At 35.3% G+C, this 23,113-nt stretch overlaps 1 protein-coding gene across 1 annotated transcript in view; it reads left to right on the top strand.

Annotated features, from left to right (window-relative positions):
* The window catches only part of CERKL (CERK like autophagy regulator), a gene marked incomplete at both ends in the record, with an annotated part of 55,099 nt that extends 33,593 nt beyond the window's left edge, over positions 1 to 21,506 (top strand). The window contains 10 exons of the mRNA XM_080622042.1: positions 4,675 to 4,738; positions 8,378 to 8,520; positions 13,532 to 13,606; positions 15,036 to 15,213; positions 15,483 to 15,551; positions 15,860 to 15,888; positions 15,972 to 16,080; positions 19,109 to 19,205; positions 20,490 to 20,665; positions 21,425 to 21,506. Coding sequence (XP_080478168.1) covers positions 4,675 to 4,738; positions 8,378 to 8,520; positions 13,532 to 13,606; positions 15,036 to 15,213; positions 15,483 to 15,551; positions 15,860 to 15,888; positions 15,972 to 16,080; positions 19,109 to 19,205; positions 20,490 to 20,665; positions 21,425 to 21,506 — 1,022 coding nt within the window. The remainder of the gene's footprint in view (positions 1 to 4,674; positions 4,739 to 8,377; positions 8,521 to 13,531; positions 13,607 to 15,035; positions 15,214 to 15,482; positions 15,552 to 15,859; positions 15,889 to 15,971; positions 16,081 to 19,108; positions 19,206 to 20,489; positions 20,666 to 21,424) is intronic.
* Between the last annotated feature and the right edge of the window lie 1,607 nt (positions 21,507 to 23,113).

The following is a 23,113-nucleotide window of genomic DNA, read 5'->3' as shown; positions in this document are numbered from 1 at the left end:
TAACGGAATGCCAGCAGCTTTGTATAAGTTTTGATTCTCACAGATGTATTTTTCACCTGCAAGGCATAGATGATAGTGTAAATAGATTAATAATAAACTGTCTTCTTAGAAATTGAACTTAGCAAACCTTAGGTAGAGATGACTGCCGGTCATATTGTTAAATTAATTATTACTTTATTTTAAGCAATTATTTAAACAAAACTACCTGTTTAAAATGTTATTCCTTACTACTGGTTATCTTTTATCTTTTATCTTTACTGTGAACAGAACCTTGTTTATTAGACTCTGTTAAAGGCAGCATTATCATTAACCTGTCTATGATTACATTTTTAGCTATGTAATGTTGCCTGGCATCCTAAAGCTGAACTTACGAACCAAATCTGTATCAACAGTCTTTTAAACTGATTAATAGAATTTAATATGAGCTATGAACATAATTTGTAGCCATTTTAAAGACAATTTCATAATTGAATAAAAACAGTTTAAAACATTTTGGGGTTTTTTTAGAATTTTTCTTTTAAATTTTGAAAAGGAACTTCAGGTTTTAGCCAGATAAATGTTTGATGGCTTATCCTTAAAGTAAGGTTATTATGGCAATGTGTAAGTACCATTGTGCGTATTAGCTGCCTAACACTCCTCCTACAGGCAAAATGAGAAAACTACAGCTTTAAATGGTAGGAGGGAAATAAATAATTAAGAACTATGCATTAAAAAAAGAAAAGGGGGTGTGGTGGTGGTGGGTGCTGAGTGAAAGTCCTGTCCACTGGTGCCATCTTCTAATAACACTTAAGTGCCTTGTTTCAGGTAAATCGAACAGGGTTTTTATCTCTCATGATTGTTTTGGATTTTGTGGAGTGTGCATCTTGCTGTTACTAAAATATGGCCAATATTTACATACATAGTGATGTACAAAGGTGTATTAGGTAGTAAAGGTTGAAAGCTTTTGTACAGTTTTTACACTGAAGATAGCTTACTTTTAGTCTTCTCACATACACATATGTAAAGCTTAAATTTCATTGTGCAAAAAATTCTTAAAGCAAATTTGAACATCTGAAGTGGCTTCCACTGCATATGAAACACTTACAGGTTACTAAAAAAACCCCAAACCAATAAACTTTGACAGCAGAGTGCTTGAAGACACAGGTCTTCTCATCCAATCCTATGTTTTCACAGCTGGCTCTTGCTTCTTATGCGATCAAGATTGCCTGATCTTATTCTTCATTGTAACTTCTGTTGGAATAAACTTTAATTTAGAACTTTGGAGTGGAGGTGGTCTCTCCTACTCAAGGATATACAGCAGTGAAAAGGCATGTTTGTAAATAAATGAGTTCTGAAATTGCATTTCTTTTATCCAAATATATTTGAATTTGGTAAGGGTTTTTGTTGCTGGGTTTTTGTTGTTGTTGTTGGTTGTTTTTTGGTTTCTTTTGTGTTTTTTTTTTTTTCCGAAAATTTACTTCTACACTAGAGAGATACTAATTTCAATAAAATTAAGCAAAGTTCTTAGAGTGGATTGTGGTGGTTGCTTTTTTAGGGTTATTTTTGTTATATGGAATAAACAAATCTCTTAAGTGTTCAGTGCAGTTACAGGGAATTGGCAAATTTAAACTAAATCAGTACTTTAACTGTAGTTAAAGCTAAGCAAGACTTAAAATCTGGCCTTTATACAATATTTTAAGCGTTTGGCAATCTTGAGTGCTGCGGCTGGGATATGGCTGCTAGGACAAGAACAGTGACTCTTCTAAAAATCCAGTTCAACAAAAGCTTGCTCCACAGTTGGGATACCTACAAGTGCTGGCAAATACTGATAATTTGGTTTACATGTTTTAAAAATATGTGGGTACCTTCCAAAATCTTACACATAATAAAGAAAAATAAGTAAAGGTAATTGCAACAGCCTGCTAGCTTGTCTCACTTCTCTTCCTGGTTTTGAGTTTTCTGTTTATGCACAGCTACAAGCTGGATGTTGAGGCAAAACCAATCTTCCCCATACCCCCATTTTTAGGGCAGGATCACAAAGGAAAAGAGTGATTAAGAATTGGCCAAATAACATTAGTTTAAACTTACTATACAGTAAGTAACATTAATATATTTTTTTTATCCAGTGTCCGCACCGGTTGATCTGCTGTTATCATTAACAGTTTTAATCCTATTGACATTAGTCTGTGACATGAGTGCCAGTATTTGTACATGTCACATAGAAGTGTTCTACATTTTGAAGTGTTGAACTAATTCTATGTTGCTTTTTCCTTAGGTAGGGGCTGAACCCTTAGTTTGTTGTTGGCTATGGGAGATAAGGTGTTAATGAGGTTTTGGAGTATGTGTGACTGTTCAAATGAAGTACACTGTCAGTGCCCTTTTTTACTTGAAACTTAATGCATATTGGAATTTACAAGTTGGGAACAAAATGTCCTTGAAAAAGGAGAAAAAAATAATTTGTGTTAGAAATAGTTGAAAAAAGCATCAAATGATATGGTTTTGATAACACTTTTGCCAAATATGTAATCTGAATCCTTCTCAAATGGGTAGAGAAGCTCTTCCTCTTATCAAACTTTATTGTGTGGTTTTTTTTTGGTTTGTTGGCTTGTGGTTTTTTGGTGTGCCCTTTTTCTTTTCCCTTCTCCCCCTGAACTGGAACAGGACCACATGTTCAAACATCAAGCTTATTTCCAGATATCAGAATTACTTTTGTGTCCCTCTGAAGGTTGCCAAGCCTGCAGGAAACGTTTTATGCATGGTCTTTTTATGCCTGTGTTGGATGTTTTAATTTTTTTCCTACTTGATCGATTTTCTGTATGTTCTCAGGAAGCTTTTCCTGGAAATTTCATTTTTCATTATCTCTTTGTCAGAATGTTTGAAAATAGATGCTGTGTACCTCTCTCATTCTCTAATCAAATGTTAGTTTTCTTGGAATTATCTCCACTGTTAAGCCTTGCAGTAGTCCTATATAATTTCCAGACTTAAGCTGTTAGATGCAAAGAGGATGGAGTCGCCATCAATCTGGTTATCTGCCTTTATTGTTTTCTCTGTAGACAGGTCCTCTTTATTTTCATGTCCTTGTTCTTTGAGTAAATTAATTTTGTATTCGTAAATGTAACTTGCGTGCATTGCATTTGGAAACCACTAGGCATGTTTTCTTTTACAAAATAAAATCTTATTTACTGTACCATTTTAATTAGAAATGTCATCATGCTCATGTAAAAAGGCATGTTACCTGTTAAATAATTGTAGGTTTTCATGGGAAGTTTCTTTCACCTTTAAGCAGTGGTAAAAAAATTGAACCTTTATGGTTTTATTGGTCAGGTTTTTCTCACAATTTACAGATAATGATAAAAGGATAGTTCCCATCAGTAAAATTGAAGCTGAGTATAATAGCTGAAATATTGCACTTTGGTCTTCCAGAAGAGGTCCTGCAGGAAAGGAAATTCTGTAAATAATTCCTGAGAGCTATTCTAGTCATAGGTATTTCAGTAGCAAAATGATCATTCTCTGCCTGTGATATAATCAAAATAACTCTGGGTTTCAGTTAAGAATTTCCAAAACACGAGGCACTAGAACTTTGCTAAAACTGGCTGGGAGATTTTGAAGTTATACGTTGATATACGATTGTTTAGTGTGAAGTGCAAGAATTTTATCACTTTTAATTCTGTTTTCTTTTTTTGTAAAAAAGTTATATATACGCTCACTATCTATATGGATTTCTCTCTCTGCGTGTCTATATAGGGAAAGAAAGGTTTTCAGTTCTTGTCAGCAGCATTTGAATAGTCTATAGAAATACTGTTATAACAGGTATGGATACGGAATGATTGTTTTAGACACCAAGACTAATAATTTTAACAGTGTTTAGAAACACTGGAGCAAAGCCTTGAACTATGCTAGCACCAGGGACAGGCAAGCATGAAAGATTAATGTAATTTTGCATATAATGATGCACATTCTTACACAAAAAATCCATCTGCAAGTGTCATGTCAGTCAGCAAAAATCTTTGATGGGTGGCTGCAGCTGGGTTGTCTCTTCTGGCAAAGCTGGCCTAGAAAATGCTAAATGTAGTTATGATGCTCTGTGCCATCTGCAGTATGCCAGTTTATCCTGTCTTCGCTGGCATTTACAGTACTATATAGGGTTATCAGCAAACTCAGAGACATCAATGTAGAGTGACAGATTCATTTCCTCCAGAGGCTATGAACTCTGGTGTATACTTGTGCCACCTTCCTCTGTGTTATATTCTGTTGTCGCTGGTATTTGGCTTGATTTCATACTTCCGTGTTTAACTCCTCGTATTTTTGATTTAGCGATTTGCATATCCTAACACAAAGGCAATTAAATTTGATTGATACTGAAATAATTCAGTCTTAACTGAGGATATGCTTACATTTTCCTGAAGTTTAGCAACTGTGTCAGTGCTGAAACTTGCATTTTGATGCAACAAACATTTTCTCTGGTTCTCTGAATTTAAATGCATTAAATAGCCATGTGTCTGATGGCGGCTGAGTTTTAATGTCTTTCCTTTTCGCTAGCATAACTGTAAAACTTACCTTGTCATGCTTGTAATGTGTTTAATGGTTTAAAAAAATAATCTGATCTGAACTACTGTATGTTCCTTGTGTAAGAATTAAGAAAATACCCTAAATTTATTGAATCTTCTAATAATTAAATACTGTCATTTTCTGCAGTAACTGAATATGAAGGACATGCTCTCTCAGTACTTAAAGAATGTGAACTCCAAGCATTTGATGGGTAAGTTTTTTAGTGACAATGAATGTTAGTAAACCTTATCATGTTAGGTTTTATTTGTATTCCAAAACTATGCTAGTGTTTGATGAGTTATGCTGTTTCAGATATATATTAAGCCTGAGAAAATCAGTTCTTATTAGATGCTTTGGTTTTTTATTGCTTACTGACAATAGGTATGTATTTTAGATTCATAAGTGTTGCTGAACAAACATAAAGCTTTTCGTAAATGTGCTTCATGAAAGTGTCAAGGTCTGTATCTGCAAGAATGGCACTCTATCTGTTTCACTCTCTCTATTCAAATGGTTCCAAAGGAGAACATTTTATCTAAAAGTAACTTGACCGTTTTTTCAATTAAAAAAATAATTCAAACTTCCTTGAAGTTCAGTGAAAATTCTTGTTCAATTGTTTTTAAAGACCTTGCTATGAGGATTAATCGTGCAATCTTAGTATTTTTACATTAATCATTCAATAATAAAATTCACTAATGTGGAGGAATAGTCTGGCATACTGTGGAAGTCTTACAGCATTCTTACAATTCTTATTGGAATATGCAGTGAGTTATACAAGAAGGCTTCAATAGTGTTTTATAGTCTAATCAATTGGTATTAGTTCTAGAAACTTATGGATTTAGGTGAGAAAATATATCTAAAAATGTATGTATGTATTCCAGATTCCAAGGATAATTTCTTTCCAATTAAGATGTGTGTTTTGAGATGCTAGCTGGGGAACCAGTTAGTGCTGGGAAGCAGATATGAAGAAAGAGAAGAAAAAGCCTTCTTTTTCTTCTTGCACAAACCCCTTCTACTCCAAGTCTTATTTAAGTTGTTTCATCTTTGATCGTTGAGTAGAGTCACTGAAGTACTTCTCCTGTAAGGCTTCTCTCCAGTAGCCATAACTTTGGGCAAATAGGAACAGAAGAAGCTGGAAGAATAATGTTTAAGTCAATGTGCTGCTAGGATTTCTGAAGTGAATAGATTCCTGTCTGTTCTAAGTTAGGTGAATAAGTGTTGTTTGTTTGTTTTCCTTCCTCTATTTTTATTTCTCACATGGAAATTAAGTAGCTTTTATTATTGGAAATTACAAGCAAAAATGAAATTTCTGAAGTGTTTGAAAAATGAGTTTTATGACTCCTCAAATAGCTTGGCTTCCATCTATGTGCTCATTCAATGAACACAATACAGCATTAATACCTATTAAATAGCTAACTTGGGATGCTTTTTGATACGAGATCATAGTGAAGATGACTTGCAATGGTAACTCTCTACACTGATGTACCAAGAGATACCTTTATTTTCAAGTAAAATCTATAGAGACTAATAGGATGAAGTCAGCATTCATATTATGTTAAAGAACTGATACTTTGAAAAAGAAAGCTGCAAAACATCACTAGTCTCTTTCTTTTCCATTATCTTTAGAGTAACTAATTCGTAAGAGCAGGAAGGGACTGTTTGAAATTGGGATTTTCTTTTTCAAATTGCTTAAAGGCTTATGGTGTACTTTTGATTATATACCTGTGAAGTCCTTTGTGACTTCCCCATTGTTGTCTAGCCTAAGAATTTTTGCCATAGATATAAGTATCTTATAGGCCCCCCAAACTCCCTCAAGTGTTTCCCAAATTAAATTTTAATGTCAATTTTGATTTATCAAAAATTAAACCTGAAAATTTAGGGGATCTGGTTTGAATTGAAAATGCGCTCCACAACAATGAAATGGTCCTACTGATGAAAAAAAATCAGGCAACAACAAAAATATCTAACAACCACCTGACATCTTTTCACAATTTCTATTAAGTCTTAAGAAACTTTATTTGTTCATTGAGAAGTGTTGCTTGTGACTTGGCAGGCTTCAATTCTTTCCTGTTTTGCCCTGGCTTCCTGTCCAGGTTTGTTCAAGTTGAATACTGTGTCTTGTCACTTAGTTCCCTGTTTAGAAAATAGAATAGCACTTCTCAACCTTTTTAGATGTGGGAGGCATTGTATGTGGTTGTAAGAGGTAAGGTAGTTTTTGTGCTATTTTTATATGGTAGATTGAACGTAGAACTGATCTGCCTTGCCCAAGTTTAGAAGCAACTGGAAACAAGGTAGGCGAGGACTGAATGCCATGCGAATAGTTGATTTGCGAACTTGTGTCTGATGGTAGACTGATGGCTAGACAGATGTTCCTTCCTCTACGAAGCCTTCTCCAAGGTCTTAGTCAAATCTGTTTGCTCAGACTTTCTACTCCTTATCCATAGCAGGTTCTCAATGATTAGTTTTGGAATCCCTGGCCCCTGATGGTATCTCTATTTTCAGTCAAAAAGGCAACTCTTGATTAATGCTAAATTAATCAAAATTAAAGTTAGCAGCAGTTTTATTCTATTCCTTAGACTCTTCATCTATTTTCAGTAACAACAAACACAGTCTCCCAAAACCAGAAGATAATATATTGTCTGTTTTCAAAAGCTTCAATAGCAAGAGAACAATCCACCTAAGTCCTTCCAGGTGTACAGTGTATCAGACTACAAAGATTAACTGGTTTTGCTGCTGTGGAAGGTAACTTTTAAGCCTAGGAGTAAACCAATCTAAACAAAAATGAGGCAAAAGACAGGAGATGACTGTGAGCTGGAAGAAAATGTGCTCCAAACTTTCTATATACCTTTTTGTTTATATGGACAGTGTTTAGATAGATAGAGGAAGCATTCCTAATAATACAGAAATTAAAAAATAGCTAGGAAATAATAATACAAGCTGAAGAAAAATGCTAAAGGAGCTGAGATAATTTAAACATTTAGTAACGTAGTGAGAATTTTCACATGAAGAGCTTGCCAGTTTTATCTGCTTATTTGACGTAGTTTCAGAGCTGAATTCATATAGACATGAAAAAAATATATCTTAAGTGACACCTAAAGTCAGTCTTGTCTTGTAAATGCTTGGAGTATACTATTACTATTTTTATCATTAAAATGTGTTTACCTTAAAAAGATATGAGTTTCAAACATTGCTAATTTGGAGAATCACTTTAACAGTTACTTAGATAAACAAAAACAGAAAAAAAGAAAGATGTTTGCTGTAACAGAGCTTTTACAGACAAATGCATTCCTCTCTATAGCCACAGCAGGTGGGAGTTTAATTACATGCTCCAGAAGCAGTGATTAAGCACCTTGATGCAAAGGATTGCTGGCAGTAGGGTTTTATACCTTGCTAAATCCCTCAACTGCCTGCATAGTGTGTGGAAATAGCTGTTTTCAAGTTATTTTTATTGTACTATTTGGCGAGTTATTATAAGGGCATTTAGAAAGCATTGGAATGCTTATCTGGATCAGCATTGCAAGATTTAAAAGAACTTTTCCACTGAGGCACTTGAGCATGTGCTTAACTCACATGCACAATGTGTGATGATAAGGTAAGAAATACGTTCTAAGTTATTAAATATATTTAGTCCTACTGAGATAGAAGAAAGCAGAAATAAGGATGCTTTTATCTTGTTAGTTAACGTTCACTGATCTGACAGTGAACTCCTATCTTATTCTTAAAAAAAAGAATGTTTTTTAGCTATTTGAAGTATCTATCATTTTGTGCATGGTGTGTGATAGCTGCCTTCCACTTGTTTGCTCAGCTCTGGAAGAGTTTATTTTGAACTGGTTAGCATTTTTTTTTGTAATAGGGTTGTTTGTGTCGGTGGAGATGGATCTGTCAGTGAAGTTGCTCATGGTCTGCTACTTAAAGCCCAGATAGATGCTGGAAAAGATGCAGACTATATACCAACGCCTGTCAGAGCACCGGTTCCTCTTGGAGTAATACCAGCAGGTGAGACTGAAAGGTACTGTTACATTTTGTAAGTCTTCTGTTTTAAGTCCCTCTGGCATGTTTTACAGTTTTGGCTACTAGTAGTTTTTTTCTTGGTGCTAAAGCTTCAGTTACTTAAGGGAGCTATTGAATAACTGTCCTAAATTAGTGATTTAGATTGATTACAAATGTCTAGATTTTAAATCATTATGATAATTTATAGTAATGGCACAGATGAGCTCTTTGCCTAAAGGAAGAAGCCAGGATGAAGAAAACTAAAATAATTTTCAGCTGATCCCTGCAAAGATCAAGTTTTGCCCCTATTTGCTGCCAGAAATGGTACCAAACAAAAACTCTCTAGAATTTTCTTAATATAAGCCATGCTGCTTTCCTTTTCTCTCCAGTTTTCTTGGCAGGATTCTCAGTTGGATTCATGCTTAAGGTCTATTTTTAAATGGTGTCCTAGGAATACATTTTGTGGATTACAGTTTAAAAAAAAAACAAAACAAAACTGCGCACAAAACGGCTTTGTCTTCTCCTCCAGACCTGAAAATGTATGCATCATTTAAAATCCTCTTGCTACTTTATTAACTTATACTTGCATCTTGTGGTGTGGTTTCTTTGTTTGGGGATTGGGGCGGTATGTGTGTGTGTGTCCCTTCTCCTCACAGTTTTTGTATTTGCCCTTCTTAGAGCATGATTAAGGCCAGGCAGGGAGGCTTAGCTAGATTTAGTACAGGTAGGTTGATTCTGGTCTGGTATAGGAATCACTTCTCTTTAAAAGAAGAGGGGTATTTTTGCATGGACGCTACCTTCTGGTGTGGATGTTAATGTGACTACTTGATGTGATTTCTCAGATGTTTTTAACTAGTAAGGAAAAAATTCCTGCAGCCAGGTAAACAGCAAATCGTTGTTCTCAGTTTTCTGTCAAGAAAAAAAAAAAAGACCGAAGTCAGTTCCCAATGGAGCAAGCAGGTTTTAAGTGCTTTGACTTGCTTTGCACTTCTAAAAGTAGCATTAAGACAGGGACTAGTTGCTTTTAAATATGCAAGATTACACTAGCTTTTTCAGGTTAAAGACCCCTTGGAAATGTATTGGTGAAAGATACAGTAATCTTAAAGACATGAAGCAAATGAATATTAGTACAGCAGTTGAACCATCGCTTATGTTCAGTTGCTGTGAATATCTTGATAGTGCTGAGATGGAATCTCCAGCACTGACTCTGTGCTGTTTGAGTGTGCTTCATCATTAGGACTTACTCTCTCCAATTTAAGACAAGTATGTCATTATCAAAAAGCATTTGTGAATCTAAAAGAATACTGTATAGCTTGTTACACAGAATGCCGTGGACTTTGTTAAAAGAGAGGGTGAGAACAATTTATGAGAAACTCCTTTACAAATTCTTAAAAATAATCTACAGTTTACTTTATTTCCATATTACTGACATTCAAAAAAGCAGTCAGTTAGGAAAATGGGTAAGTATACTTGTGCACATAATGGAAATGGAACTCAGTGGTCAATTAATCATCTTGCCCGCCCAGAAATCCATTGTAGCAAATTATTAGGATTCTCCAGCTGAGTAAAAATAGAAGCTTTATTACGGGATTAAACTCTGGTCGTAGCCTCTATTATAAGCAGTGAAGACAACATTTTGAAGTTTCAGCCAACTTGATGGGAAGGAGCTGCTCTTGGAACAGTTTACCTCCTGAAGAGAAAGGTCCAGAGGGGAGTGTGTTTTTACTACAATACTCTACTGAGCTGCCCTATTCTGGCCCAAATCAAATGGATGAGATGTGGGGAAGCCTGCAGTGGCACTGCTGGCCATTAGCAAAAGCGTGTGTTGCTATGGGAACTACTGCTAAGGAACTGTGTGGAGGGGGAATGGGAGGAAGGGGAGGGGGAACTGGAAGAACATTAAAAAAGCTATCCAGTTGTTACAGAACAAGAGACAATCTTTATCTGATAGCTGTGAACCTTTTGGTCCTAAATGGTTCATTTAAATAAATTCATGATTTCCAATTAATTCAGAAAAATAAAATATTACTGAGGGACTGTCAATTTCTGTGATATTTCAGGCAAAGAACCAAAATGTTGGTGCAGTTTTCATCAGAATTTTAGCTACGCTTGACTAGGAAGTCATTACATCACATTTATCTGTTTGGATGGGGGAGACATTAACAGCCTTATGAATATTCATGTTGTCTGGTTAATTAAGTTAATTGTACTGCAGAAGTGCTTGCACTTCCAAGGACAGTTTTTTTCTGTACAATTTCTGTTTTGTACCTTCATCAGTCATGCTTTACATGACCTGCAGATACTTTGTCCTTACTGTGATGCTTTTGCAAATTTTGTAGGAAGGAGGTTGTTGGAAATTGTTGTAATGTCAGGAAAATGTGTTAATATTTTGAACACAATTGTATTTTTTGAATTATCTTATTTGTTTCTGTTTAAAAAATGCTGGTGACAGAGAAGCTGGAGTTACATGAGTGAAACCTTTTTCCTGTAAAATGAGTAGTTGGAGTGAGATCTAAAAATGTGACTTAGTTAACCTATCAGGGGGGTGCATGCCCATACATGAGCATCACAGAGGTTATTAGTTTACAAGTAACATGATAGTGTTTGGGGGAACCATCTTGTTATTGGTAAGTAATATTCAGAGCTTACATAGGGGAGAAAAAAGTTACTTGGGAAGATGAATAATGTCATTAAAACCATGATTTTGGAATCACCACTTAAATCAGCAAAGCTTGTACTAGAATGTTTTTTGTATGATAACTTCCATTATTTTCACTCTGTTTATAAGCGTGGTGGCTGTTGGTTTGTTTTGTTGTTTGGTGGGGTGTTTTTGGGAGGGGTGTTGGTGGTTTAGGGTTTTGTTTGGTTTTTTTGATGGCATCCTGCTTGCATAGGGGAGATTCATATAGAGAGAATAATGAGACACATTATTGAATCAGTACTGGGATCATAATGCTGTTGTATTAAGAGTTTTATGTATACTTGCTATTGCAAAACTATGCTTGTTCTAGAGCTAGACCTTCAACTTGTGGAAAGGTGGATGTAGCACTTATGCTTTTGAACACAGACAGCACTTTGTTTATATTCCCAGGGGTCATGAAGGGGTGGGGTTTTGCCTTGTTTACTTCTGCAAATGTTAATGAGCTCCACAGATTTAAGAGAAGGATGCAATTACTTGTGCCTATCCTGTTTAGTAGGAATGAGATTTAACTCTCATTAAAGTCAGTATGAAGCTTGGTATTCACTTCTGCCATGGTCATTTGTTATCTTGCCGCCGTCTGTATTGATAAATTTCTCTTACTTAAATGAGGAAATGCAGTTTTAATACATACCAGCCTGATCTTCAGAAGTACAGGAAAGCCTTGTGCTCTTTTATTAGCTTGATCTTCAGTGACAAGAAAAAAAGAATAAATATGTATTTTTATAGATATTTATTATTTATCTATATTATATATAAATTCATATATCTATTTTATATATATAAATTTATATATATACATTGTTTTTCAGAACAACAACTTTCCTATTGTCATTTTACAGGAAATGCACAAAGTTTTCATGAGCTGTAAAGATCTGCTGCTTGTGTGTCTGATTTCCTTTGTTTGGGAGAGGTTACCTGTAAGAGTTGATAAGAGTTGCAGAAAATTGATCAAAGGAAATACAAGAGTACTTTTGAGCTACTACTTTAGCTAGCTTCACTGGCTAAGCAGAATTAGTTAGATCTAGATGCTAAATCTCATAAGTAATTAAAATGTGAAATTCTGTTGGGCAGGTACTTGTATTATTCTGTGAAGAACTGCTATTTAGGTCAAACCTAATTTTTATGCCCCCAGATTTTCCATATAGAACTGTATTTTATTTTCCTTGAATTGAAAACCTCACTATTTTGTATGGTAAATGGTATGTAGAGCCACAGTTTTGCCTTTTTTCTCGGTATTGGGCAGAAATGAAAGTTCAAATTGCTTTTAGTTGAGTTGTTGGATATAAATTATTGAGATATTCTTAATAAACTGGACTTGCTGTAAGTGTATCTAGAGAGACTTTCTTTTGGGAGGAAAAAAGCTTTTAGCTTTAGCTTTTGAAGTTGTCAGTTTATTATTCTTTTAAAGCACTTCATAATCCCAATTTGTTGGATTTTAACACTTTTATAGGAAAAGGAGGAAGAAGTTAGAGTATATTCACCTACAAAATTCTGAGAAATATGTGAATGAAATTATATTTCTTTTCAAATTGTTCAAAGAATGAAACTGTACGTAACCTGATTTCTTCCATGTACCACTGGAGATGTAATCTTCAGGGGATGTTTTATATCTGTAATCTTGATAGATGTACCTCACTTGTTTCCTTTACATAGCAGGAACCCTGAGAGCCTTACTCAGAGCTGTTCTCTCTGATGATAAGAAGGTTAACCATGAGTTTCTGAATATTCAGAATTACTTTCAGAGACTGAGGAGCATTAAGGATGTAACAGGTGCTCTGTGAGATACTTACATACATTTCCCAGTTATTCTTTCACTATTGTTTCTAAGAAACTAAAATGTAGCCTGCAAGAGGCATAGCAGCTACCTTAGACTAGATCTAGTAGAAATTTGCCTGGGAAACGTGCTAGCTGAGTATTATATTATTTTTACAACCTACAAATCTTACCCAAATATATCTTATAAAATAATCTGTCTTCTAGTACAGTCCCTCAGTAGAGCATTTAAGTGTAGAAGAAGTGATTTTTAAGGAGCTAGTTAAAAAACCCCACCCCTCCAACATATCAATTGTTGCAACTCCCCCTTGGTTTTTATAACATTTGTGAATGAATTTGTAGAGATGAGTTTTACAGACCTCTGGGAGTTTTAATGGTTTTAATTTGTACTATTCAGCATTTCTGCTGTTACCAAGACTAAGGCTTTCTTATTTTGAAAATGCAATAAATGTCTTAGTTTCTTAACTCAAAAAATGCTGTGTATGTTTTTTCCTGTTATTCGGCATCTCTCGTTTTTACAATAGTTTGTTTTCACTTTTACAGGTACTACTAATATTTTGGCTCATACTCTCCATGGTATTAAGCATGCAGTGACTGCAACGTTGCATATTATAATGGGTAAATATTTATGTATATATTATCAAATATTCAATAATAAAACAGCATTTAGAATGCCACGAGTTGTTTAATAAAGATATAGCATTATGCTGAAAATCACTGAAAACTATATTTTTAAATGCAAATGATTCTATCTTGATTTGTAGCATACGGGAACTGTTACGCTTCTTTGTCTATAGTTCAGTAATAAGGACTGTGGATCTCATCTCCTGGTAACTAAAATCTGCCATGGAATAATGTCTGATTTTGGCATTCATACCCTCTTACTGATGTTCTTTTAATGCAAAAAGTAACCTTTTCCAGACTTGATAGTGTTACCCTCTGTGTGTTGTTATGCAGTGATATGTTGCATAATCACTTGATTAGTTTACTTTAATGTACCTGCTGAAGACAATAGGAAAATATACAATTCTTCTCTCGAGGAAGTTGTTAGGACTGGGCTTTTCAGGAAAGTATTCTCATATTTCTGAGAAAGTATCATTCATCTTTTTAGCTCCATGTGTATTTCTTTTAAATACTAAGTTTCTATAAGAAAGCTTTAGTAGTAGAAAAAGATTGCATTGCTGGCCATTTGGTCTGCACAATTAATAGCTTCCTGAATGTGAAAATGTAATTATGCTAAAAGGAAAAATGAAGTTGCTTGTGCAAACCTTAATTTCAGGTCTTAGGAAATAGCAAATACTTAATTGAGCAACATTAACATTCCTCTCAAAGCAAATAAAAGAATTCCAAATGAAAGAAGAGAAAAATGGGGAAGGGTCCATCTTGAGTATTTATTTTCTAGACCTTGCAGTCAGCAGTGGAAGAGCCTTTGCTCTATCTCTTAGATGGTGCTATATAAGCCTTTTCAGTAAAATGTAAACCTGTCTTTTTTCATCAGAGACAATCAATCTAATGGAAACCACCCAGGTTGTATTACAGAGAAATGTATGTACCATACCTTGAACAGAATTAGATGTGTAAATTCTATGACTGTAAACATTAATGCATGTAAACCATATGCATATAAGAGTTCCCATATCTCCCACAGTACACTGTTTGGCCATTACAAATTTTTGGTGAAATGATTGCAAATATTTATGTAGAAATATTATATTTTCTTTGATACTGATTGTTGAAATTCTGAATACAATTAAGCGTCAGATGCTTTGCAGTGTGTTGAAGTAGATGTTAAAAAGGTTTCAGTGAAAATTCATTTTGAATTTGAATTTTGAATTTGAAGCATCTGAACTTTGTTCTCTGAAATGACTGCTTTATCTGTATCTAGGCTGACTCTGGTTTCTATTAGTAAAACTTGAATTCCTAAAGAGAGAAAAGTCTGGAGTTTTCTCTTGTGGCTAAATTAGGTTAAAAGGAAATTATAAGCTGTGTTTTGTTTGAAATACGAATGCAATTTCTCATTTCTGATCCTTAACCTTTAATATTTTAGGACACATTCAACCAGTAGATGTCTGTACTTTCAGTACGCCAACCAAGCTGTTACGGTTTGGGTTCTCGGCTATGTTTGGTTTCGGTGCAAGGACTTTGGCTTTGGCTGAGAAACACCGTTGGATGCCCTCCAATCAACGGAAGGATTTTGCTTTTATCAAAACACTGGCAGATCTCAAGTATGCCATGAGCTGTTATTTTTCTAGCATTTCTCATTTTCTTGAAGAAAATGTAATAATTAATGTGGTAAAAATATAGACAGCAGTAGTTTAGCTGTCTTAATTGCAGACAGATTTAACTCAGATGTGATGTATAACCCTCTTACAAATTAAAGAGGAGATAAATTCTGCATATTCAGCATCTCATTAAATCATCTTAACTTGGATAAAAGTCTATCTAGCACTCAGGATATTGGTTTTCATGATAGCAACTATCAATACTTTTCTAGGCCAGAGGAATGTGAATTATCATTTCTACCTGTACAAGTTCCGCAGGAAGACTCTCATGAGAATGACAGGTAAGTAAAACAGTCAAACAATTCCAAAGCTACAAAAGTCTGCCTTTGAAGATGAAACTGTACAAATTCTTAGTGTTGTTCAAATTCGATCATCAGGTAAAATAACCTTAAAAAAACCACCCAAAACATTTTGCGAACTGCAGGCTCATACACTTTGTAAAATGTTCCCTATAGACTATAAAGGCTTCCAGTCAGTATTACTGTTTATTTCAGTTCCATTTATCTTACTCTTTTCTAAAGTAGATGTTGTTTAAATGTGCTAAAAAGACTTTAAATTATTTTACCTACATTTTTTTTCACTCTTTCAGAAAGAAGAGAGAGAAAATTAAAAAGAAGGGTGAGTTTTTGCTTTCGTAGTTATTTAAAAGTGAACTGTGCTGTTTAAACTGGAGTAATATAGAATTACTCTGTTGTATTTAGGTAGCAAGGATCAATGGCACAAAATTCAGGGTCACTTCCTGAATGTGAGCATTATGGCAATCCCTTGTCTGTGTTCAATGGCACCAAGAGGCTTGGCACCTAATACGAGGTCAGTAGGGGTTTAGAGAATTAGTCATGTCTATAAATTCTGACATCTTACCTTAAGACCTTGGCTTTTCTGAGAATACAGGCCTGTATTTAGGTAGTCTATGTCCCCTCTGGAATGGGGGGAGGGAGCATGGACTGCAGCAGACTCTATAATCCCAGGAATTGTAATCAGTTTTTGGATCAGGCAAATAAGGTCAAGCAGTCTAACTAGAATAACAAGTGGATAATTGCTGTGATTAAATTAGTTGGCAAGTCTGACTTGAGTAGTAGTCATGGAGCAGTCATCTGTCATAGGATTTGGCTATATGTAGAAACTTCATTCTTTATTTTTTCCAAATATAAAGATGCCCCTCATCTTCTGCTTTAGAGCCAGCAGAAATGAACTGGGAATCTTTCTCCTGGTATGAGGAACTGAAATTCACACTTGTCATCTGTTGGGTTGGTTTTTTTTTTTAATTCCACCTGAACGTGGGAAATGCTGTTTCTATGTGTAAGATTTCAGGAAACAAGTGAGTTGTGTAATCTGGTTGTTGACGTCGACTCATTTTGCCATTAGCTCATTGTCGAGAGCATAGTTTGTGGTGATCAAAACAGTTATACAGGTGATAAATATTTGTACTTGATGTATCCAGTTGACCATTAAGCAGAATAGCAAGTATGAACTTTGAAGTTATAAATAAAATATAACATGCTCCCTCAAAAAGAATGCAGAAACTTGTATTTTTATATATATGTGTGTATCCATTAAAAAACAAAACAAAGCCCACAACGCTCGGCCAGGTTGCTGAAATGAGTCTGGTTTGTTTCATTTGATCATCATCAGGTGAAAATAGATGTGCCTTAAAAATTTTTCTTCACAAATACTGGCTGATCTGGTAGAATTTGACTTCCTGAAAACAATGTAGGAACAAGTGGTTTTGATGAAACTCCTATTGAGAAGTTTTCTCTGCTACAGGAATCCTGCTAAGCCTCAGGACAGTACTCTGATGCTGTCCCCTCCTAGTAACTTTCTTCACTCAGCATTTAGTATATTACATACCAGTCAGTAGAAACTGGTTCTTTTACAATATATTTGTCAGTAGAAACTGAGCAAAACTGGTTCTTTTTCTTGTTAAACCCAACAGTTTCACCTGCGCTAGGTGGCCCTGCCTTGACAAGGGGTTGGACTATATGATCTCCAGAGGTTCCTTCCAACCCTAATGGTTCTGTGATTCTGTGAAACTATTCTTTTTTAGCTTCGCTTTCTCTTTCCATCTGTTCTGGCACCTGTTTCTCAACGACAGGGAATTTTATGACAACTCCATGCAGTTCTTGCAGGTTTGACAGAGCCTGTTTCTCCCCCAGTATAATTGCTCAATGGATTCCCCTTTTTTGCTCTCAGTGGATTCTTTTTCCCCTCTCTTTAAAAAAATAATCTTAGGAGTGCAGTCAGCCAGTAGGGTAGGAAGAGTAGACTCTTCAGACTGTTCCTTCACTTCTCATAGTGAATAGCATCTTGAATGTTGCACTAATTGTTAGAAACTCAAGACCCGTTATGGAAGCATCAGCTAAACTCAGCTAGGTTTCTCCACTCTCTCCTATTTTCTCCAAGAGGAAAAATTTTTGCTGTGTGAAGACATTTGAAGTGGAATGAAATCTCTGACTGCTGCCTGTAACTTTAGTTAACACTAGTCTAAATTTGCAGAAACATGTCAAGATATGTTTAACTGTCTGCACTCTGTAAGCCATGTGGGACATTTGTTTCTTACAGCATAGGTGTTGTGCTTTGCTGCAGTTGGACTTGCAAAAGAATTAATGACAGTTTTTAGTCACCTCCTGAAGATAAAAGGCCATAGTGCCGAATGCATTGCCCAGTAGCGTCCTGTGCCCTTCTATTGCAACAAATACGATAAGGAGGCAACTTTTTCAGTTTCACCATCACTGTTTCCTAAATCAGCAGAGTAATGCTGTGCAGGTGACTGATTCCATAGTTATGTAAAAACTGTCTTCCTGCATTGTGCTGTGTCATAGTCTGAGAACATTCCTGATGCAGTTGGTCAATGGGAAGAGGTCTGTGGTGGTAGGCTGGAAGCATTATTTTTTAAGATATTCTTAACACATTTTCCAAGCATACATGCTGAATGAATAAATAAATATATGTGTATGCATGCTTATTCAGAAGATATGGAATACATCTCTCTACAGAACACAATCTCAGCAGTGATTGTCATGTTCATTAGATGCTCTTGTTGAACATTGATTTGTCTCTATAAATTAAATGGGACCTAGGCATGATTGCATTGGGGTTCAGGTTGTTAGCTTCTGAAATAAGGTACACTTGCATTAAGGAATCTGTGAATTCTTACTAGCTCATTGTCTGACCCAGATTCTCAAAGGTGCTAAAATATCAGTGGTGACTGGATGCCTAGGACCATTGAGTCTGCACTGTAGGGTCTCCTCTGGTTAAACTCTAGTATGTGACTGTTATATCTTGTACAAAATTCCCTTAGTTATAACTTTTATGTGCTTTGTGAAATGTGTAAGTAGAACTGTACTGACAACTGCTAACAGAGTTTGAATAGTGGCATAGTTGAAGATCAGGATCTTTGTTAGGGCAGCACGAGTCTTAATGGAGGTGAATGAACCTATATGCAGTGGGCTGTATGATGGGGATGGGCTTGCATGCGTAATGGGAATGGCTTCATGGTAAAGCTGTGTCTCGTAGCATTTATAGTAATTATTCTACTTTGCTGGAGAGAAAAGTGAAAAGATAAATTTGTGGTCCCCAATATTTAAAACCACCTGTTGAGGATAAAATAAGGGGTGGTAAATTATACGTATTAGGGTCAATAAATTAAGCGTATTGATAAGGAAGTACAATTTTATTATTAAAGTGTATGTTATAAATATATGGATACTATATGATGTTGATTGCATAGTTTATATTGATCTAGAGGGGGTGCAAAAGATTTGAAAAACATTGAGACTAACTTACTAAAATTCTGAATTAAAGAGTTTTCTTTTGGGACATAAATTGGTTTGATTTTCAGGTTGAATAATGGAAGCATGGCTCTTATTGTTGTACAAAATACTTCTCGAACAGAGTTTATAAAACATCTCAAAAGATATGCCAGCGTAAAAAATCAGGTACTGTTAATTTCTTTCTGGGGATTATAAAAAGAACAGTTAATTGTGAAGATAGACATGCTGCAAGAGTTAATGTTAGCATCCTCATAAGGAGACTTAGCTTCCTGTCAGAATACATTAGCCCCCTTTTTATCTGTGTGGGTTTTTTGTTGGATTTTTTCTTTTTAAATCACTGGACTAATACCGATTAGCCTATTTCAGCCCATCTGTTGTGTTTTAAATTGTATTTATGTTGTACCATAGTTTTATGGGTGTAAAGCCCTTTCACCAGAATAAAGGAAATGCATGCTGTGTTTAAGTTTTGTATAGTACAGAGATCAAGGATGCAGATTGGGGGAGGCATCATGCAACTCTTTGTTAGAAACAGGTAAAGGTCATAATTTCAGTAGATCACTGCATGCTATGCTGGTAGCAGTGGATTAAGACCATTTTTAGCAGTAAGCATTCCATTCAGTTATGAATATTTGCATAAACTGCATTTCAATACTGTGATCATTATTCTGTCTATGAAGAGAAAAAGGAAGCATCCAAACATGGTATCTTATTCCTGTCCTTAAGACCTGGTGTATAGCCTTAGCTTTATGGTATTTGTTCAGATGTTTCAGGATTATTCCCTTTTACAAGCTGGAGTTAAGTGTTTCCATTTACTTGAGACACAAAAAACTTAGGTTTATGTTTGAATTCATCAACAGAGACAGTTTGGGGGAGAGGTGGATGGCAATTTCATGTGAAAGCACTACTAGCTGCATTTAGGAAATAGTTTATGCTTTCTGGTTATGCTTTTGAAGGAAGAATTTCCTTTTTTCCCTGCCTTTTGTAATTAGAAATTAGCTAAGGAGATGTGGACCCTCCTTTAAACTGAAGATGACCATTTACTAGAATTCTAACTAGCCTTGTTTAAGACAGGAATGGGGTAAATGAAGAACAGAGCCCAGGAAAAGATCCACTTGGGCTTTTCGTATCTTCTGAAAGCATATGCTATTTTACTATGTGCAAAATGTACCACCTCACCTACAGATTGAGAAAGTCTGATATATGAATGTAAATGGAACGCTACCATTTTTTTCTGAGGCATTATTTAGGATAAAAATAGCATGTTAATCTATAAATGCTAGCTGGAATACATAATGCCTCATGTGGTCAAAGCTGGAGTTAAGCATTTCCATTTACTTAAGTCCAAAAAGAAGAAAAGGCAAGCTTTCTAATTTCAAGTAATCCAGTTTGTTGCTAAGATACCACCTGTATCTTTCATCTTCATTTAATATGTATCTGTGTTTGGTTTAGTTCAATTTTCCCTTTGTTGAGACCTACACAGTTCAAGAAGTAAAAGTACAACCGCAGGTTAAAAGTGGGCTTGATGCCAAAGAAAATACATATTTAAATGCTGCTTCTGCAGAAGGAAACTACCCTTGGAATATAGACGGAGACTTGCTGAAAGAGGCGTCACAAATTCATGTTCGGTAAGGCTAAGTATTATGTTTATGGACTGTATACATGTAACAGATTAGTACTGCAATCTTCTATATAAATGTTTTACATCTGTATATAATAAGGATGAAACTATGCACTGCACAGTGTCCCTTTTGCCATTGTTTTGGCCTCTGCCCTGTTGTCTCATACCTGTTTTTGGAAAGGTTTATTAGAACCCACCTGGCCTCTCTTTTCTGGTGCTTCATTGGCTTCCAGCTCCACTTCTTTCTGCCACTTACTTTACTCTTCTGTTTCTTAGAAAAGAACAGATAGATATAAAGGTCTGTGACTCCTAGAAGGAGCTTATTTTGGGATAAGGATTCCTGCTTGGAAAGCAGCGTGTGTAAGATTAATAAAAATGTGTCATTGTTCAATTGTGGAAAACTTAGTGCTGCTTGAGAATACTCTCCTGCATATCTAGGGTCTAAAACAGACACTATGAATATACAGGGAACTAGGAGGATTATCAGTGGAATTAAATGGGTGGTGGCTCATTCTGCTGCAATGCCCATAGGATTACTTGGAGGCACAGAGCTCAGAGTAACAGCCTGGTATGCAAAATAAAAGGCAGATCATGTTATAGAATATGTAATAAATACTTCTGAAGATGACCTTATAAGAATTGCCAAAATGCAGTTCACTTGATTTTATCCATACATATTTGTTCTCTGTACCCTTAGCCCCCAAACGTGGCATTCCCATCACAAGAATTAACAAAATTGATAATATTTGACTTCCTCACTTCACAGGCTGCATCCTCAACTTATTAGTCTCTATGGAGTCAACACTGATGACCTGGAAAGTTCCCAAGCAACGTGCAATTGCATATAGAAGGGACAGACTTCAAGTTCTGCATTAAAGCGTCCTTTTCACACTTCTATACACAGCTTTACAAGGTCCCAGTCACTCACTGAATTCAGTTGTTGTAGCAGAAGCTTAACTGGGATGTTTGTAATATTTCTGGTTTTAAATTTTTATCAAGTTATATGTTTTTAACAGGTTGTATTTATCTATAAAGAAACTGTTAAGTTTAACAAGAAAAAAATGAAAAACTGGTTATATTGGTCTATTTTAAAATTTAGGGTTTGAGAAGTGCCCATTAGAATAAAGTATATTTTCTTCCTTTAAAATAATTTTAGATTTTGTAATAAATTTCATGTGAGATACTTTTAAGTCTGCTGCTGCTATCCATGTTGTCAGTTAACTCGGTTCAAATAGAGCTGGGGAGTGGACGTATGGTACCAGCTTCTGCTGAGGAACAGTGTCAAAATATAGATTTGTTTATATTTTTGAGTACTTCCATTTCTAGTTAGAATTTTTAATGTTGCCTTAATGTATTTTTTTTCAAATAGTTTCTAGTCAAACAGTAATACAAAAGAATATGCTCATATCTTATATGGCTTTTCACTTGTTGAAATATATTTTGAAGACTACTCATTGTACAAACTAAATATTTAAAAGTATTTTCTCTTCCCTAGAACCAAAATGATATTCAGCATAGGTTTTTTTTTCTTTCTGCTGAGAATAAAGTTATAATAAATAACTTAAGAGTTGACTTAACTTTTTATAATTTCCTTATATGGCATAAATAATTTTTATGGGGGTTTGTAACTTATTAAATATTTAATACAGTTATTTGAGATGCCAGTAACTTCAGATGATACTCTTTCTGGGAACTGGATTTCTGTAAGATTACAGGAAGTAGCATATGCAGAAGTAAGTTTGTCTGCTGGACCAGTGAGATAACAAACATTTCCCTGCTCACTTGTCTACAAATTGTTCAGAAGGCAGATGACAATGGTATGAAAACTGCATTGTCTTGGGCCAAGAATGAGTTGCTTCAAGTTCTTTTTTCAGTCAGCAGTCAACTATAATGTGAAATCCAGTCTTTAAGATTCTGTTAAATCAAGGGACTAAGCCTCTACCTGAGATCTATAGCTATTTCATTTGATTTCAAATACCACTTGTGAAAAATTCTTACCTCTTACAGATACGTAAGACAAAGTGATGCACCTAAAGTACTGCAGATGGTTTTGTGCCTCCCAAATCAAGCTGTTACTTGTTGGAAATCTTATGCTATTTCTGTGGACAAACCTGGCCAATAGTAAGAGCCAAATTTATAGACAATTAAATGCTTACTTCATAGGTAATTAATTATTATAGGATTCTTATACCAAGTTCTCCTCTTTGCATGGAAGTTAACAGCTCCAGAGTAGGAGCAAGAGTCATGGCATCCTTTTGGGCTTGACCTGGCAGGTCCAGCACTGAGATCAGATCTGGTTACAGGGTTTCATCACATCTGGCAATAAAACCTCCAAGGATGGAGATGACAATGTCTCTGCTCCCCTGTTCTGATGCCTGTCTGTCCTTGGGAGGAAAGTGATTTCCCTCATGTCCAGTTGGAACCCCTCATTTCAGTTTATACCAGTTTGTGAGTC

The sequence above is a fragment of the Psittacula echo genome (genome assembly GCF_963264785.1).
Source record: "Psittacula echo genome assembly, chromosome: 6".
Taxonomy (NCBI): Eukaryota; Metazoa; Chordata; class Aves; order Psittaciformes; family Psittacidae; genus Psittacula; species Psittacula echo.
This window is presented reverse-complemented; position numbering and strand designations above follow the sequence as displayed.